Source organism: Dryas octopetala, chromosome 6 (assembly GCF_963921425.1).
Source record: "Dryas octopetala chromosome 6, drDryOcto1.1, whole genome shotgun sequence".
NCBI lineage: Eukaryota > Viridiplantae > Streptophyta > Magnoliopsida > Rosales > Rosaceae > Dryas > Dryas octopetala.
Window position 1 is genome coordinate 5,448,519 of NC_141371.1, and position 18,555 is coordinate 5,467,073.

At 36.4% G+C, this 18,555-nt stretch overlaps 2 protein-coding genes and 1 long non-coding RNA gene across 5 annotated transcripts; 1 reads left to right on the plus strand and 2 right to left on the minus strand.

Annotated features, from left to right (window-relative positions):
- Nucleotides 1-1,060: 1,060 nt before the first annotated feature.
- On the minus strand, nucleotides 1,061-6,335 carry LOC147281543 (uncharacterized). Of its 3 annotated transcripts, XR_015123055.1 has the most exons (6): nucleotides 6,307-6,335; nucleotides 6,036-6,132; nucleotides 2,708-2,823; nucleotides 2,418-2,614; nucleotides 2,150-2,220; nucleotides 1,061-1,478 (listed from the first exon to the last, which is right to left on the minus strand). It is a non-coding gene; the product is annotated as an uncharacterized LOC147281543 (long non-coding RNA). The 3 variants fall into 3 exon arrangements; XR_015123056.1 differs by lacking the exon at nucleotides 6,307-6,335 and having other exon boundaries at nucleotides 2,708-2,809; nucleotides 6,036-6,274; XR_015123054.1 differs by lacking the exon at nucleotides 6,307-6,335 and having other exon boundaries at nucleotides 6,036-6,273.
- Nucleotides 6,336-15,459: 9,124 nt separating this feature from the next.
- Nucleotides 15,460-16,734, plus strand: LOC147281544 (universal stress protein PHOS32-like). Its single transcript, XM_086247070.1, has 4 exons — nucleotides 15,460-15,855; nucleotides 15,981-16,090; nucleotides 16,224-16,342; nucleotides 16,461-16,734. The coding sequence occupies exons 1-4, from the start codon at nucleotides 15,681-15,683 to the stop codon at nucleotides 16,552-16,554; spliced, it is 498 nt and encodes a 165-aa protein (XP_086103196.1). The 5' UTR covers nucleotides 15,460-15,680; the 3' UTR covers nucleotides 16,555-16,734.
- A 140-nt stretch (nucleotides 16,735-16,874) lies between these two features.
- LOC147281545 (glutathione S-transferase U8-like) lies at nucleotides 16,875-18,092 on the minus strand. The gene is made up of 2 exons (XM_086247069.1): nucleotides 17,568-18,092; nucleotides 16,875-17,487 (listed from the first exon to the last, which is right to left on the minus strand). Exons 1-2 carry the CDS (start codon nucleotides 17,880-17,882, stop codon nucleotides 17,140-17,142), a joined length of 663 nt encoding a protein of 220 aa, XP_086103195.1. The 5' UTR covers nucleotides 17,883-18,092; the 3' UTR covers nucleotides 16,875-17,139.
- Nucleotides 18,093-18,555: the final 463 nt, after the last annotated feature.

Sequence of the window (18,555 nt, forward strand, 5' to 3'; positions counted from 1 at the left end):
TTATATTTTTCAAACCCAAGTTAGAATTAATTAATTAATACATAAGGCTTCGTTTGTTACACTGAACTGTGTTAGATTGAACTATTTTTATGGATTATGCTGAATTGTGTTGGACTAGAGTAAATTAGACTAAATATTATTCTACGTTTGGTGCTGTGTCGGATTATGAAATAGGATAATTGAAATAACATTGTTTTATATTTTATGCATAATTAGATTGAACTATAAATATTTTAATTTTTAAAATAATTAAACATATTAATTATAAAAAAATTTCAATTTAGTTTGAAGAGCTAAATAATTAAATTATAAAATCTCTTAAAATAGTTTCAATGCAATAAATTGGCACTACAAGAAAAACCTTAATATATATCAGTGATAAACCGATATCTATTTAGGTTTCCAACCGATATATTGAGTGCTGATATCTATTCTCCCCCTATTACATATCGGTTATTCACTGATGTCTATACTATATTAGATATCGTATTTGTTTGATAATCCGATATGATATACCACATCATTATCAGATATTAATGATTTCTGATATCTTAAAAACTGCATTCCGATATGTAAGATACTTATGATATCGTTAGAAATTTTGAAACCGATATAAAAAATGTATTCAATATCGTCTTGGTACTTAAAATCAGATATAAAATGAGTATAGCATATCGGTTTTGTAATTAAAATTGGATATAAATGGTGTATCACATATCGGTTTGGTACTTAAAATCGGATATAAAAGGTGTATAACATATCGGTTTTGTACTTAAAATCTGATAAAAAAAGTGTATAACATATCGGTTTTGTACTTAAAATCGGATATAAAAGATAGATAACATATGAGTTTGGTACTTAAAATTTGATATAAAAGTATATTTTAGATATCAGTTTTTTGTTTTTTAAATGATGTTGAAACTTCATTCCTTATCGTTGCATTTTTACATAATCTGATATGCAATAGGCTTCTAATATTAATAAAAATTAATTGGTAAATATGCATCCACAACAATTACTAAGCTTCTAAAGTAATCCAACTAAAATTCTGCCATTCATATAAATGAATCCAACATCCAAACTCAGTAATGAAGTTAACAAAATAAGATTACAAATCCATATAAAAATATGGATAGCCCTCATCATGTATACCCCAAAATCACTATCCTATCTCCATAACCTTCACAAAATCCATCTCTAGCTAGCTAGATCCTAATTAAATACATGCCAACATGTACAAAAATAATAAAGGCATGACAGTGCAATTTAGCTAGGCCTAAATTCTGCCTATACAAAACATTTGAATGTGAACTAGCTAGTATATATCTTCATATCTACAACAAAATGCTCAAAAAGGTACCAAAAACATGCATGTTAGTCTACATAAAATTCATGGAAATATAATCTCCCCATTCAACCCGGACTTCATCTATTTGTTTCTGTGTGTAATTGCTCCTCTTGTTCTTCAGGTGACTCCACTGAAAACAAGAAAGAAAAGTGCATTAATTAATAAGATTGCAGTAAGGATCCCAAAGTATTGAAAAGTGCATTCAGCAAGGATCCCAAAGGGCATTAAGAAAATAGAGGCCAAAAGCATTAATAAGATTGCATCAAGTATTGAATTTAGATGGCTGCACATATATATGATTCAGATGGCTTTCAGATGGCCTACATTTCGTGCATTCAGCAAGGGCTTTCAAATGGCTGCACATATATATGATTCAAAAATGGATCATGCAAGTATAAATGAGAGTTTTTTAAGCTGGAAGTCCTAAATTTAAATCCTTTAGTTCTATTAAGTTAGTATTGTTTTTACCAAGGTACTTAAAATTAAGGGTCTAAAGTCTTAAAACTCTCTTTTCTTTTCTCTCTGTTTTGCAAACTCTCTAAAAGATTATTCATAACCATAAGAACTCAAAGAAACTCATGCAGTAGAATATAGATGGATCAGTCATATAAGAAGTACAATGAAACAAATCTATAGAAAAGCATACAAGTTCTTTTTAAATATCAAACAACAATTTAACCATACCAAACAGGTCTAGAAGAAAGCCACAAATATTTCTAATATACATAGAACATTAATGCCTAGCTTTCGTAATTGAATAAATTGTTCAGTTGTATAATTACTTGTCTAAGAATTTCTCACTTGATGAGGACATCCTGCTGGAATAAAAACTGCCTCACCAAGGTATTGCTCAAATGTCCATGGCTCCACATCTGCATATAAAATTACTTGTTAACAACACTGCAGCAGGACATTGCTACTAATCCTTTTTTAGTGAGCACTCATTCAAAAGCTTCAATTCATTGACATACTTAATTGAAATATTGATACAAAATGAATGATATGATTAATACATGACACCTATGGGAAGTGCAACCAAACTATAATAAATTAAATTTTAGAAACAAACCTGCATGTATTCATATTTTAAGTCAAATTTCAGATATCATTCTATCCGGAGCTCAACAATATCCTTATTGCTCTGGAGACCCTTCAGAAAAGCCTTTTGCAGCTTTCCATGCTCTCTTTGCACTATAGTTGCAATTTGTGCAGCTCTAAGGAGAAAATCAGCCTCCAGACAACCACTTAACGTCATAGCAGGGGTACCTGAGTGGTCAACATGGAAATCTATTAAAAACCGTCACAACAACCTTTGAAACTTAAAATACAGCAAATTGACATGTAATTAACATCACTCACCAACCCTTACTCCTGCAGAAGTAATAGTTACATTGTCACCAGAAATTGCAATCTAGTTGAGAGTAATGTGGCACATCTTACATACCTTCTCATAGTTCTTGCCTAAAGAAGCATGGCTAGAACAATAAGAATAGGTTATACTCAAGTATAGAGCCCTAAGAATAGAGATATTAAGTCCTCAGATGAAAACAGAAATACATGCAAGGATAAATAAACACAAATATAGAATAAGCAAACAGGAAGAGATTCCAAAATAATTTTACATCTTTAATCGACATACACAAAGTCATTCATTTAGAGGCCAATGAAAAATAAAACTATATTGTTTGGGTTTTTTTAATGTTCATAGCAAGCACTACTTATGAGCAAGAAAATAAAAAGGAAGGGAAAGAGGGGTATTAAGTATTATATAAATGAATGGAGCCATCAACACCACAAATGTGTCAAGATTTCCATATCTTGATACAACCTTGACTAATGTCTTTTTACAATCATACTCGTACCCACATCATGCACTAATACTTTTTATTTGCAGGCTGCAACTCACTTAAAGGGAGCATCTGAAATAGATTCAAAGACTGTATAGTGGCTCCTAAAGAAGGTTTAGCAGTACAAAATTTTATTGGAACCAAGTTCAAGTTTTGGATTAAAACTATGTTCCATGGACTTATCACCTAATGTCCTTGTCTCAGTAGGACATAAGACTGGTAAGTCTCTGGTTACTGGAACCTAAACCTTCAGAAAACATTCAGACACAAACCTTGGGCACATACCTAAATGCATGCATCACAAGGTTAAATTAATAGTACTCACCCGGTCTGGTCTCTTGTTCATGATTATATCATATCTTCAAAGATTATCAAGTCATGAATCTATTATCTATAACTGCAACATTAATTATCAAATCTCAAAATCAAAAACTTGCACAATCATCATAAGGAACAAATTATGTGCCTTTAAGTGTGACAAGTTGTAATCCCTAATCTCATAGACAATAAATTTTAAAGACAATACAACTCCATATGAACTTCTTTGGAATTCAATTGGATCTTAGAAGTTTTCCGTGCCTACATCAATAGGACATGGCACTTGTAATTGTGTATGGATATGCTACAGGACACTAGAACCTCGGGAGAACAAACAGATCAAACACTCAGGCATATACCAGCATCTGATGCCCATATCCAAAAATGTTCTCTCTCTCTCTCTCTCTCTCTCTCTCTCTCTCTCTCCTTCTGCCTCTCTCTGCTTTATATGAAAATAATAAGCATGCTTTTTTTGATATATATACATATATATAGTTCTATAAGTATGCATGGATACAAGGAGCTTTATGCTAATACTTTTTCGTTTCACATAAATAGCCAAAGTAAAGAATAAATAACCTATGGAAGATAGCACAATCATAATCAAACCCAAACCTATATACTTATTCCTTAGCAACTAAATTAATTAGTATATGACCATATTATGAAACACCAAGTAGAAAACTGTCCACATAAGCTCAAGTCAAATTTCTGTTAGCACATTAGAAAACCAAAATTTCACAAGTTTTCAACAATTTTTTTTTCAAGAAAATTGCATTATGAGAAGAACAAATAAAAAAACAACCTTACAAGACACCCAAAGCCATAAACAAAGACCCTATATTTCATATTCAAGGCCTGTATATCTTCACAAATGAAATCACTCAACACACAACCCAATGTCTCAATATACCCAGTTTGGCAAAAAAAACACTGGGTGGCACTCAGTTTGATAATAGATGTTGGTAGAGTGAGTAATTTTTTGGATAAACTTTTGTTTGTGTTTTTATTTTTTCTTTTGCATTGGAGTTGATGAGTTATAGTAAGATTCATGAATATGGCTATAAATAGTCAGGAAGTAAAGTGTTTTGGAGAGCCGTTAGTAATGAATAACATCCTTATTATGAGGGCCCCATTAAGGTAATAGCTAGTTAGAATCGTGAATTCATTGACTAGCACATTTGAATTCAAACAAACAAAACATGAAAATATGGTTGGCAGTTAAAAACTTAAATATTTTTTTTATCAAAATTAAAACAATTATAATTAGCAGGAATACTAAACAATTAAGTAATTAACCAATATATTTCCATATTTGCAGCACAACACAGCACAGCACAACAGTCACTAGGCATTGTGTCACTGTGTAGTAGGGAGAAGGTATGATGAAATTATTTGATGGCAATGAGTCATGAGGGTGAAAAATAGTATACTAATTAATTACTAAATATGGTTGAAGACTTGGACTGAATTTCAAGGCTATTGAGGAGATTCATGAAGAGATATCCGTTTATGGTGTACAAAAAAAAAGAGCTCAAAGCCAAGCCAAGGTTACTACAACTACAAGAGCTTGGGAATTTGGCTGGTCGCAGTTGGTGTTGCCATTGCAGCCTCCTTGGGACCTGGTATGCTCATTGCTTTTAATTCTCTCTCTAGCTTTCTCAATCCCTCTGTCTAAATTGGTCTGTAAATCACAACAGGGGTCATATGAGCTTGAACCTGTACTGTTCTGATGTCATGTGGAAAGGAAGGGCATCTCAGTGTATTAAGCATCTATCATTTATCTTTTATGCGTCTCTGTATATTGTTTACACATTATGTTTTACGCAGATGGAGATTGAGTAACAAACCAATTTTGACGAATTTTTCTGCGGTCTTTTCTTTTTAATGTATGGATTTCAATTTTCATTGTGCACTAGTTATTTAAATGCAACTATTAATTACTACCCATGTTTCATATTTTGATGGTAAATCTTCAGATTTACTGATTTTATAGCAATCATATGTGTGCTGTTATGAAGATGCAAACAGAGGAAACTGATTTGGCAATAAGAATTAAGAAATGTGATCTCAACAGAGGAAAGATTAGTACAATGGGGGTGTGGTGGTAAACTATTCTGTGTTTTTTGTCAGAGGATAATAGAATGCTCAGAAAAATGTAGTCTATGCATCAGAAATACTTTCATTGCCTTTATAACACAGACACACCAGCTGACCAGCTCATGGTCATGTAAATCGTACTCGAACACATGCTTTCATTTCTTACAAATCAAAAAATGAGAATCTCCACAAAACCCAAAATTAAAAAGAAATAAAAAAAACAACTAAACAAGCTCAAGCTAACACGCAGACAAAATATATAACAAAATATAAAAAATTTATAACGACCCATGTCCGCTAACAAATAAAAATTCATAGATCCAGCTTCAAAAGAAGCTTAGGAAGCTGAAATTGGAAAGTAAACGCTAAAACCAACAAAAAAGAGGAATAAGAACATGGAAAATCGAAGAAGGAGATGGTACCTGCGCTGCAAGAGGTTGGGGGGTATTTCTGGAGGTCTTTGAGCTCCTTCAAGATCCGCTTTAAAGCCATGGATGAACCTCGTAGATCGTCACAGATCTAAGAGGAAATGAGTTTCAGAACTAAAAACGACCTAAAAAAAACCCAAATTTGAACAAAAACAGAAACCACAAAAAACCCCTAATTTGAAACCCTATTTTTAGAAAGAAGAAACCCACGAGGAGAAGGTACAGAGAAGGGGAAAAAGTGAAAGAGATGAGGGATTGAGCTTACAATTTCCACACTCCAGTTGATCGACGCCGAAACCAAAGGACGCCATCGACGCGAAAGAGAGGATGGAGAATGAGAGCCACCGACACCAAGGACTTTTGGCAGCGGCGACGCCAAGATCGACTGAGAAGGAGAACGAAGGATTGAGCTGGGTTATTAATCGAGTGAGTGAGAGAGAAGGAGAGTGTCCGAGCCAAAGAAGAAACAAAAGGGTCTGAGGAATATGTGTGTCGTGTTAGACTGTTAGGAAACTTGCTAAGATTTTTAAGTTGGGACCCCGTGTTTCTTCAGGTGAAATATACATATCAGATATGACTTTTACATATCAGTTTTTGTTTTAAGTTAATCGAACGTACAAAATTAAGATATCGAAAAAAAAAATTAGTGATATGTTAATAAATTAAGATATCGTTCAAAAAATTAACCGATATCTAAAACTTTACAATATCAGTTTATATAAAAACTGATATTAAAATAGTGATGTCTATTCAAGTTTTTCTTGTAGTGTGGGGTGACCACTTTTAAAATGCTATAACTTTCTTATTTACTGTTGAATTTTTTGAACAATTCCAATATTGTTTTTATGACATTGTAAAAAATGCATTAAATTATACAAATTTGGGATCCAACCAATTCTCTCTACACTGATTCCCAAAGAAGCCCAACTCTTCGGGTGCAAGTCTGATTTTTGTTTTAACAATTTAATAATGATAAAAGGGAAAAGAAAAAAAAAGAGATAAGAACAAAACCCACCAAAAAAAATTGGAAATAAAAATAAAAAATTAAAGAAAATAAAAACATGAAAAAAAAAAAAAAAGAAGAAGAAAGGAAACGAACCCAGAAAAATCTCAAGTCATCCATTCTATATATCAATCCCCAGAGAACCCAATAGATCAAGGCAATCTGGTGAGAGAGAAATTTAAAAAAAAAATGGAAAAAACACAGAAAAGCCATCAATTCAGTATATTAATCCCAAATAACCCAGTTGATCAATTCAAGCCAATCTGGTCCACAGAGAAAGAGAGAGAGGTTGAGAGAAAAAAAAGAGAGAGGATGAACAGAGGAGGGAGAGAGAGAGAGGACTAGGCCTGTTGGTCTCCTCCCATGGGTTTGACTGAGATAGCTGAGGTTAAACTTGGAGCTGCTCAATGAATTTGGGAAACGACTGCTCAAGAGAGGAGATAGAGAGGGAGAGAGAAAAGAGAATGGGCTGATAAGTTACTCTCCTCTAGTCCTCCCATGGGTTCGACTGAGAAAACTGGGAACAAACTTGATGCACATGAGTTTGGGAGACGACGAGGTCGCGAACCAAGAGGAAGAAAAAAATAATAGCGTGGTGTCTTATTTAGCACCGCACTTCAACACGGTGTTATACAAGCAGGGCTAAGCCCGTGTTTTAAGTGGACCGGGCTTCTGCAATCCCACTTAAACTAGTACCGGGTGGTACCAAACACATCATAACTGTGTTATTTAACAGAATACCTCTTAGTCTCGCCTAGTCCCGTGCAACAAACGGGGCCTTATCATTTTAGAACTCTTGTTTAAGCGAAGCAAAGTAATGTTATAGAGAGAGAGAGAGAGAGAGAGAGAGTTTACGGTCTGAATATGTTCAAAGATACGCTCTTGTAAGTTCAAATGTATGTCGCTCTCTCGCTCTTCATGTGTTTGAGCAAGCTTTAGTAATCATGACTAGCCTCCCATTTTTGTTCATATAAATAAGGCAAAGCTCCTTTGCTTCTATCCACCAGGAAAGAGATGGAACCCAGCTACAAAATCAACAGCTCAAGCTTTGTCTGCCATTGGTGAGGCTCAGAGGCATATATAACCACAATCCATTTCCCATTTTTGGTTCTGGGTGTCAAAGTACCTTCGGAACTTGTCTTCTAGAGCTCGAATCTCTAATTCGTGTTGCTTGGGAAGGCTTCATTACCATGGTAGGTAGTCAATAACTCTGCCTTTTGTGCTTCGCCTGGTTTTGTTGAAGAAGGAAAAGCTGTAATGGAGGGTTTGGTTGGAAAAAATGAAGGCATTGAAGGGAAAAGTGAGGACTTTGGTGAAAGTGTGGGTCAAGTTGGGACCTTTCCCAATTTGATTGAGGAGAAGGGTCGTGAAAGCAGCGCAAATTCAGATTTTTTGACATCTGAGACCACTGGGCATGAGGAGCAGAGTCACAGTAGCTCTGAAGAGTAATCTTCGCCACCCTCATTGGGTTGGCCTATGGAGAAAGCTGAGGCGCCAGATTGTACCAGTCTGGACGGTACTGAAACTGCAGAGACAACCCATTTGGATGATAGGAAATTAGAGAAACAAGGGTCCAAAATATCAGGTATTATCTCTATTTCATTCACACTAAGGCATATGTCAATTTGAGGATTTTTCTTATTAGAAAAATGATGATTGTGGTTCATTGGCTCGTAGAGACTGAGATGATGAAGAAAGGTTTGCAAAATTGTTGCTTGGAGAAGACAATTAACACCTCCAAACTTACTCCGCATCACTCAATCAATTCAAGAATCACAGACTTCACCAATTCAAGACCTTCAAACAAATGATAATCAGACCTTCAACAATCCACAATCTTCCAAGAAATCACAATACTACTCACAAACTTCACAAACCTCCGAGCTCGAAATCACAACAATGACACTTTCAAGAAATCATCCAAATATTCACACAATCAAGATTCTAAGAGAACGAAGTACAATCAACTACCAAAAAGGAGAATCAAAGACACAATACCCAGCGAAACCAATTGTGCAGACGTTTGATCTTGCCACTTCAACCCGATCAAAGAACCCAAACCCGAACGATGAACACGAAGCTCCAATTACAGTCATCATCGCGAAGACAAAAAACACAGTAGCTAGATCATAGTACAAATCACCACCATTAAAGAAAATGGATGTTGCTATACAGAGAAACGAGCCAGGAATGGAACCCGCTCTGATACCATGATCACAGAGTCTCTCAAGCTACCAGAAAGAGAGAAAAGAAGAAAAGCTTCAGTGAACAAAAAGGTGATTCTATATAAAATGAATCCCTGTGTTACAATCAATGACCAAGCTTATAGCTTTTATACAAGAAAATGATTAAAGTAGTTAACGAAACCAATTGCTAACTAAAACTAACAGAGCCAAACCAAATCTGTTCTAACAACTAATGCCACGCGTCAACTAAACATTGGCTAACTAAAAAACTAATTCTTTAACACTACAAAACCAATCATGCACTGACAGCTGTACATCAGCTTATATCTTCAACATTCCCCCTCAACCGTGACTAGGGGACCTAGTCTAAGGTTGCAACAATGCTGATGATGAAGAGAGCTATGCAAGCCTTTGGTGAGAATGTCTGCAGTGTTATCTGTCGTGGGTACATACTCAAGATCCAAATCTCTACACTGAACCCTCTCTTTGACATAATGAAAATCTGTATCAAGATGCTTAATGCGTGAGTGAAAGACTGGATTGGTACCTAAGGCAAGAGCAGAGATGTTATCACACCTAATGAGAGGAGGATAAGGCAAGACTATCTGCAAATCCTTAAGTACACTTCTCAACCAAGACACATCAGATACTGTATTAGCAAGGGCTCTATACTCAGCCTCAGTGGAACTTCTTGCAACAATCCCTTGTTTTTTAGACTGCCAAGAAACTGGATTCCCAGCCAAGTAAACAATGTAACCTGTGGTAGATCTCCTATCATTAATATCACCACCCCAATCAGAGTCACTGTATGCAGTTAAAGCCATATGACCAGAGTGATAATGTAGACGAGAAGACACAGTGCCCTGAATATATCTTAAGATTTTCTTGACAGCTTCATAATGAATCTCAGTAGAATTAGCCATAAATTGACATACATTATTGGTGACATATGCAATATCAGGCCTAGTAAAGGTGAGATATTGCAATGCACCAACTAGACTTCTATACAGAGTTGGATCAGACAGAGGAGCTCCTTCATTTTTGGCTAGTTGTAAATGAGGCTTGCAGGGTGAATTACACGGTTTACAATTTTCCATGCCAGCTCTAACAAGGAGATCCTTAGCATATTTTTCTTGACTCACAAAAATACCTCCATTCTTCCTATACTGCACTTGTAAACCCAGAAAGTATGTCAAAGCTCCCAAATCCTTCATATCAAAAACCAAACTAAGCTCATCAATGACTGACTGCACTTCTGTGGAACTGGAACCAGTAATAATAATATCATCTACGTAGAGTAACAACAATACCACACCAACAGCTGAACTTTTGACAAATAAACTAGGATCAGAATGAGAAGCCTTAAACCCAAGAGATGGAAGAAAACCTGTAAATTTGTCATTCCAAGCTCTAGGTGCCTGTTTCAAGCCATATAAGGATTTCTGCAAAAGACACACATAATTTGGATATGTAGGATGTTCAAAACCCTGAGGCTGTCTCATATACACCTCTTCTTGCAAATCTCCATGAAGAAAAACATTTTTGACATCAAGTTGCTTTAACTTCCATTGAAATTGGGCTGCCAAGGCCAATACTAACCTCACTGTAGAGTGTCTAACCACAGGACTAAAGGTCTCTGCATAATCCACTCCATGTTCCTGGCTAAAACCTTGTGCCACTAATCTTGCCTTGTACCTTGACAATGTACCATCTTAATTCTTCTTCACCTTGTACACCCATTTACACCCAACAATATTTCGATTTGTAGGCTGAGGAACAAGCTTCCATGTGCCTTGAGTATGAAGAGCATCAATTTTGTCTGTCATGGCCTGTTTCCACTCATCATGAACTATAGCAGCTTTAAAATTGGTTGGCTCACTAGGTAGCCTAATGTCAGTCACACTAGTAAGACCAGAGAAGAAAGCAAACTCATCAAATATCTTATTTTCCATGACAGCACTATAACAATGAAACTCACTAAAATCCTTCTTTGTAACAACACCTGTTTTACTTCTGGTCATCATCCCATGCTCATTAGCCCCATTCAATTGAGCAGTAACAGATAATGGTACTGATGTATCTTCCACAGAAATTGCATTGAGGACAGGCAACTCTTCATTCACTGTTCTTAGAGGAGTAGCAGGTGTAGGTGACTGAGAAGAACTAGAACTAGAACTAGAAGACCTAGAGAAGGAGACATGTGTGACAGGTGATTGAGGATGCACAGCAGGTGCCAAAGGCACTTCTGGTGCAGTTGGCACCTGTGCAGAAGGCACATGTGCAGTTGGCACAGTAGATGCAGTAGACACAGAAGAAGTTTGAAAAATGAGAGGTGAAATAATAGGAGTAGAAGTTGCTGAACTGGAAATAGGTATGGAAGAAGTGGGATTGCTAGACATATGATGAAATGGAAACACAGACTCATCGTGTATAACATGCCTAGTAACATATAATCTATTTGTGACAATATTGAAGCAAACAACTCCTTTATATCCCAAAGAATACCCCAAAAAGACACATTCAACAGACCTAGATTGCAATTTGTTTTGATTATATGGTCTCATATAAGGATAACATGCTGTACCAAAAACTTTGAAATGTCTAATGTCTGGTAATTTATGAAATAGTGTAAAATATGGAGACTGCATATGCAAAGTCTTACAGGGCATCCTATTAATGAGTAATGCAGCATGTGAACAAGCATGAGACCAGAACTTTTGAGGTAATTTTGCAGCATGTAGTAAAGTGACAGCAGTTTCTACAAGATGTCTATTTTTACTCTCAGCCAAACCATTCTGCTGAGGTGTGTAAGGACAGGAAACATAATGCAAAATACCCTTAGAATTTAAGAAAGAATGAAAGGCTTTGCTTGTATATTCAGCACCACCATCTGATTGAAAAATCTTTATTCTTGTATTAAACTGATTTTCAACAAAAGCATTAAATTGCACAAAAATGGAGAAAACATCTGATTTATTTATCATTGGATAAAGCCATACAAATCTTGTGCATTCATCTACAAATGTCACATAATACCTATAACCTTCTAAGGAAACAGTAGGTGATGGACCCCACACATCACTATGGACTTTCTGAAAAGGTGTTGCAGCCTTATTGACATGAGAAAGAAAAGGTATTCTAGACATCTTACCCCCTAAACAAGACTTGCACAAATGAGGACTAGTATCAGATACAGCAGAAATTTGAGAATTATATAACATCTGAGAAACAATCTCATTTGCTGCATGACCCAATCTATGATGCCAAACTGAAGTTTTAACAAGCTGACCAAGAAAAGGTACAGAAGGTGAAGCTGAAAAACTACTGACTTTCTTGGGAATTGGATACAAGCCTTTGCTACTCCCTCCTCTGAACAGCTCCCTTTGAGTTGCCTTGTCCTGCATCCAAATTTCATTCTCATCAAATGAAACAGTACAATTGTTATCTCTACACAATTTATGAACTGACAGAAGATTTGCAGCAAGTCTAGGCACATGCAAGATATTTTTAAGTTTAAGAAAAGGTGAAAGAGAGGCAAAACCAATGTGTTTTACTCACAAAGCTTCACCACTTCCAACTGTTATTTTCTCACCATGTTCAAAAGGCTCAGCAAAAGTCAGATTACCCAAATCAGCTGTCATATGGTGTGTAGCTCCAGTGTCTGCTATCCATACATCTTCAGAAGCAAATCCAATATTGCCTTGTGCAGTGAGAGCAGTCAAGCTCTGAGGTGGTGCAGATCCTTGATATGCATAGTTTGACCTGTGAGGACAATCTAAAGCACCATGTCCGTTTTTACCACATATCTGACATGTCATAATAGAAGATGTACCAGTATTCTAACCCCTGTTTGAGCAAGTAACAGCAGTATGCCCTCTTTGAGAACAAATCTGACATTCAGGAATCTGCCTGCCTCCAGTGTTCCAATTATTATTCCAGTTAGAATTATTATTCCATCTTCCCCTGTTGGAATTATTGTTCCAACCTCTTCCTTCATAACCACCAGAGGTAAATCTTCCACCATTGGTATTCCAATTTCTTCCAGCATTATTGTTTCTTCCTCCATTCTGCCAATAACCACCACTACCATTACTGTTGTTATTATTCCATCGACCTCTATTACCATTATAGCCAGAATTATAGCCCCCAAAATTACGACTACCACCAGATTGAGAATTATAACTATTTCCAATAGCACCATTTCTATCTTTATTGACTGTATTCTCATAATTGACTGGTGGAGAAGGAATCTTGGCCACCATTGCAGACATATTAGAGTGAGATATCATGGCAATACTAACTTTCTTATTGATATCTTGTTCAGCAGCAAGTAACTGAGACCTGAAATCCTTCATAGACATGGGACCTTGATGACCACGCAATACTGCCTTAACTGTGTCAAATTCATCAGGTAATCCATTTAAAGCCACCACATATACATCTTCTTCTGTGACAGACACCCCTACAGCAAGAAGTTGTGTTTTAGCATGTTTAATTCTCAACAGGAACCTCTCAACATTATCTGCACCTTTCTGCAAAGTCTGAAAATCTGTCTTAAGCTGCATAATTGTAGCTCTAGAGTCAGTACTATACCTTTCTCTTACATTTATCCAAGCCTTATGAGAAGATGAACAATCCAAAATATATTCCATCGATTCCTCATTAACAGACGCCATTAACAAACTAATAAGAGCCTTGTCTGTTTGCTCCCATTCAAGAAAAGCCCTATTAACCTCAAGTGTATCTGTTCTAGACTCATCAAGTACAAATCTCGGTGGACACACAACTGACCCATCCAAGAAACCAAACAAACCATGACTTACTAGTAGATTTCGTACTTGGTAACTCCATTTGAGATAGTTAGAATCATTCAACCTCAAAGTCAGAACATGTAACAAACTATCAATTTTATTTGCAATAGTCATGACTACAAGCTGATCTCAACCTTACTAACAATTATTCCAACTCTTTCAAGATTACAAGACAATTAACACCTCCAAACTTACTCCGCATCACTCAATCAATTCAAGAATCACAGACTTCACCAATTCAAGACCTTCAAAGAAATGATAATTAGACCTTCAACAATCCACAATCTTCCAAGAAATCACAATACTACTCACAAACTTCACAAACCTCCGAGCTCGAAATCACAACAATGACACTTTCAAGAAATCATCCAAATATTCACACAATCAAGATTCTAAGAAAATGAAGTACAATCAACTACCAAAAAGGAGAATCAAAGACACAATGCCTAGCGAAACCAATTGTGCAGACGTTTGATCTTGCCACTTCAACCCGATCAAAGAACCCAAACCCGAACGATGAACACGAAGCTCCAATTACAGTCATCATCGCGAAGACAAAGAACACAGTAGCTAGATCATAGTACAAATCACCACCATTAAAGAAAATCGATGTTGCTATACAGAGAAACGAGCCAGGAATGGAACCCGCTCTGATACCATGATCACAAAGTCTCTCAAGCTACCAGAAAGAGAGAAAAGAAGAAAAGCTTCAGTGAACAAAAAGGTGATTCTATATAAAATGAATCCCTGTGTTACAATCAATGACCAAGCTTATAGCTTTTATACAAGAAAATGATTAAAGCAGTTAACGAAACCAATTGCTAACTAAAACTAACAGAGCCAAACCAAATCTGTTCTAACAACTAATGCCACGCGTCAGCTGAACATTGGCTGACTAAAAAACTAATTCTTTAACACTATAAAACCAATCATGCACTGACAGCTGTACATCAGCTTATATCTTCAACAGTGGAAACGGGGTTTGTACAGCATTGGCTATATCAAACGCCATTACTAATCTTTGTGGTATGTAATTTTAATTTGCTATCTCATTGTCTTCAAATCCTGGCTTGTTTGATTTTGCTTTGCTATTTAACGTAAATTTTGTTTGTAGTATCTTTGGCTTTTCTTGTGACGGTTGTTTTTCTCATTCTCTGTTCGCTTTTATAGCTACCCTATTTGGGCAACTTTGAAGACTAGAACCTCTACCGCTAGAGAAGAAATTGATGTGGCGAAGAGAGATGGAATGGCTTCTTTGTGTGAGTGATCACATTGTTGAGTTGATACCTTCTTGGCAGACTTTTCCAGATGGAAGGAAATTGGAGGTACAATCTGATTCCAGCAAAGACCTTGGCCCAACATGGATGGTCATGATGAGAGTAAACCTGCCAACAGTAAAGTATACAAAGTTACAAACCACTACATTCCCATTAGCTATTTGTCAATTGTCATCGTCTATATATTTTTCAGCTTAATTCATAAGCTTCAAAAGAATCAAAACCCATTTCTCTTCTCGTGCTCTCCATCTTTTTAAACATTCACACCGTGTTCTGTTGTCTGATTCGTAACCCAAGCGGTGCAGAAGAAGAGCAAGAAAAAAAGAAGCAGCTAGAGAAACAGAGAGAAAGAGAAGATAAAAATGGTGAAGGATAGGAAGATTGGTGTGGCCATGGACTTCTCAAAGAGCAGCAAGAACGCGCTTCAATGGGCTGTAGACAATTTGGCTAACAAAGGTGACACCTTTTACATCATCCACATCAATCCCATCTTCCTCGACGAGTCTCGTAGCCAACTCTGGGCCCAATCTGGTTCTCGTAAGCACATCTGCATCGATCCTTTTATATATATATAGCTAAAGGCTCAAGCTTGAAATCAATCAAATCCTCAGATGTATAGCAACTTTGATTATGAATTTGATCTGGGGTTTTTTTTTTGGCAGCTGTTATTCCACTGACGGAGTTCAGAGAGCCAGAGATCATGAAGAAGTACGCTGTCCAAACTGATATCGAAGTTCTTGATACGCTTGACACTGCTTCCAGGCAGAAAGAGGTTAACTTGCTTCTTAATTCCTCTGTTTTTTTTTTTCTTGTATTATTCAATCTGAATTATGCACCATCTGGGTTTTAATGATTGTCTTTTCCTGTTTTTGGGTTTTCAATTAATGGGGTTATTGTATTTATAGGTGAACATTGTGACAAAGCTGTACTGGGGAGATGCAAGGGAGAAGCTTCTTCAAGCGATTGGAGGTCTGAAGCTGGACACTTTGGTAATGGGAAGCAGAGGACTTGGTACCATCCAAAGGTATGTAATCGATCTTCTTTCCCATTTTTTTTTTTATGTTTACAATATGGTTTTGTTTATTGATCTGAATTCTGAGGGATATATGTTTGGGTGGGTGGGATTTGTGCAAATCAAACAGGATCCTAGTGGGGAGTGTGAGCAACCATTTGATCGCAAATGCTCCAACTCCTGTGACCATCGTCAAGGACCCATTAAGCTTCGAACACCGTTGATAACTGGAAACTTTGATGTGGTTTTTCAATAATCTATGGTCATCACTGTTAACATGGGGATTGCTTGTTTTTTATGTTTTACTTGATCTTGGTTTCCTAGAATAGTTTCAAGTTGTAGTACCGAATGGATGGACATGTACTCTGTTTTTGAAGAATAATGTATTTGGCTCCATTGATTCTGGTTTTGTGTATTTGTTTCCTTCAAATCATAGCCAATCCAAATGACGACAAGACATGGGCTATTAACATCTTTGTCTAATTGTCTTTAATCGCATTCATTAATTCGCATAAAAAAAAAAACTATATATCTCGGGTGTATAATTTTTCATGGGACCAGAACCACTCAAAATAATATTTGCTTCTGCTTTGTTTGATTTAATAAATAATTGGAACTGGGTGATAAAGGACAGAAATTATGGAATTCCAGTAAGATTCAGCAACTTTTATTTCAATATCATGATATGAAAGTTGGCACACATTACATAAATATAAACAAGAACCATCTACAGCAATGCAAATTTATTCTTGTACTTTTTCATGAGCCATATTGAATTGCTTGTGAGTCATCATCCATGAACCATTTACTTAGGAAGTACCAATGCTTTCTAAGCGAGCATGGAAGGAAGCAAGTATTTTCTCTTTAGGAGGCAGATTTTCCTTAATAACACTGTGGCTGACAAACTCTTCACTCCATTCATATAGCTTGGGAAGTTTCTCTTTGGTTAAAACCTCCACTCCCGCAACTTGTTGAAGAAGTCTAAGCCAATAGCCTATTAAGTTAGCAACAATGTCCACAAGTCCAGTAGTCTCTCCCCCAAAGAACTTCTTATCCTTGAGCTCATTTTCAAGTATTTTCAGAAGCTCACACGCTTCTTCCATCGCCTTTTCACGGTCCTCATTGCCCCAGAAAGCTTTCGCTAGCGCAGGCAAGCACTATAAACACCAACAGAGAAATTAAAGAAGCATATAAACTAACAATATATGCAAGAAAATACGACTATACCAAAAGTTACCTTTTCATCAATGAACCTAGCCCAGAAGCGTGCGATTGATCTTTCATAAGGGTCTTTAGGCAATATGGGAAAGCCTGCCTTCCAGGTTTCATCAATGTACTCAAGAATAACAAGGGACTCTGCAATTGGTTTCTCATTGTGTAGGAGCACAGGGACCTTTTGGTGAACTGGGTTGTATTTGAGAAGCAAAGGACTCTTGTTCTGCAGGTCCTCTTCAAAATACTTGTATTCTACACCTTTCAGTTTCAGAGCCATTTCGACTCTGTGACTAAAAGGGCTTCCCCAAACGCCAAACAGCTTCACTTCCTCAGCCATGGTAACACTAATTGGCTTAATTTCCTTGAGGGTTCTATGACCTCTTATATATAGAGGTAGGAAGAGAGAGTTTACTTAGGCTCTAAGAAGCCTCTACACTCTGTTCAAAGTTCAATAGTCAAAACTCATTCTAAAAATGGGTGGTTGGTGGAGTAAAGATCTAGACAATGCTCTGTTGACAATTTGTTCATCAATCCTAGGTAGGCCGTAGGCGTTCTTTGACAACATGTAAACTTTTATCAATTTTTTTATTTTTTAACATTGAAAAACGATAAGAAGAAACCCAAATGGCCACATGAACCCCACATCAAAACTTATCTCTTATTCGTTTTCTTGTAAGAGATGAAATTAGTGAGTGCCACTGACGTTCACCATTAGATTTGAGTCACTGAATATGTCAGCCTGATTGGTTTTATTATTTATTCCAGATAGTATCATATTATTTTATTGATTCTATCATAAATTATTAGTCCAGCTTATGTAAATCATGAATGTTCCATGTGTGAATGGTCCTGATGAATTATATGCCCAATCAAGACTCCTAGCTATAGGCAGCTCACAGATGATGGTGCCGTACTGCCATGTATGGTGATGGTGGGGTACTGTGTGGTTGTGCTTATCTAAAACCATGTTGTTTGTTGTAAAATTTTATTTACTCGCTATACGAGCCATG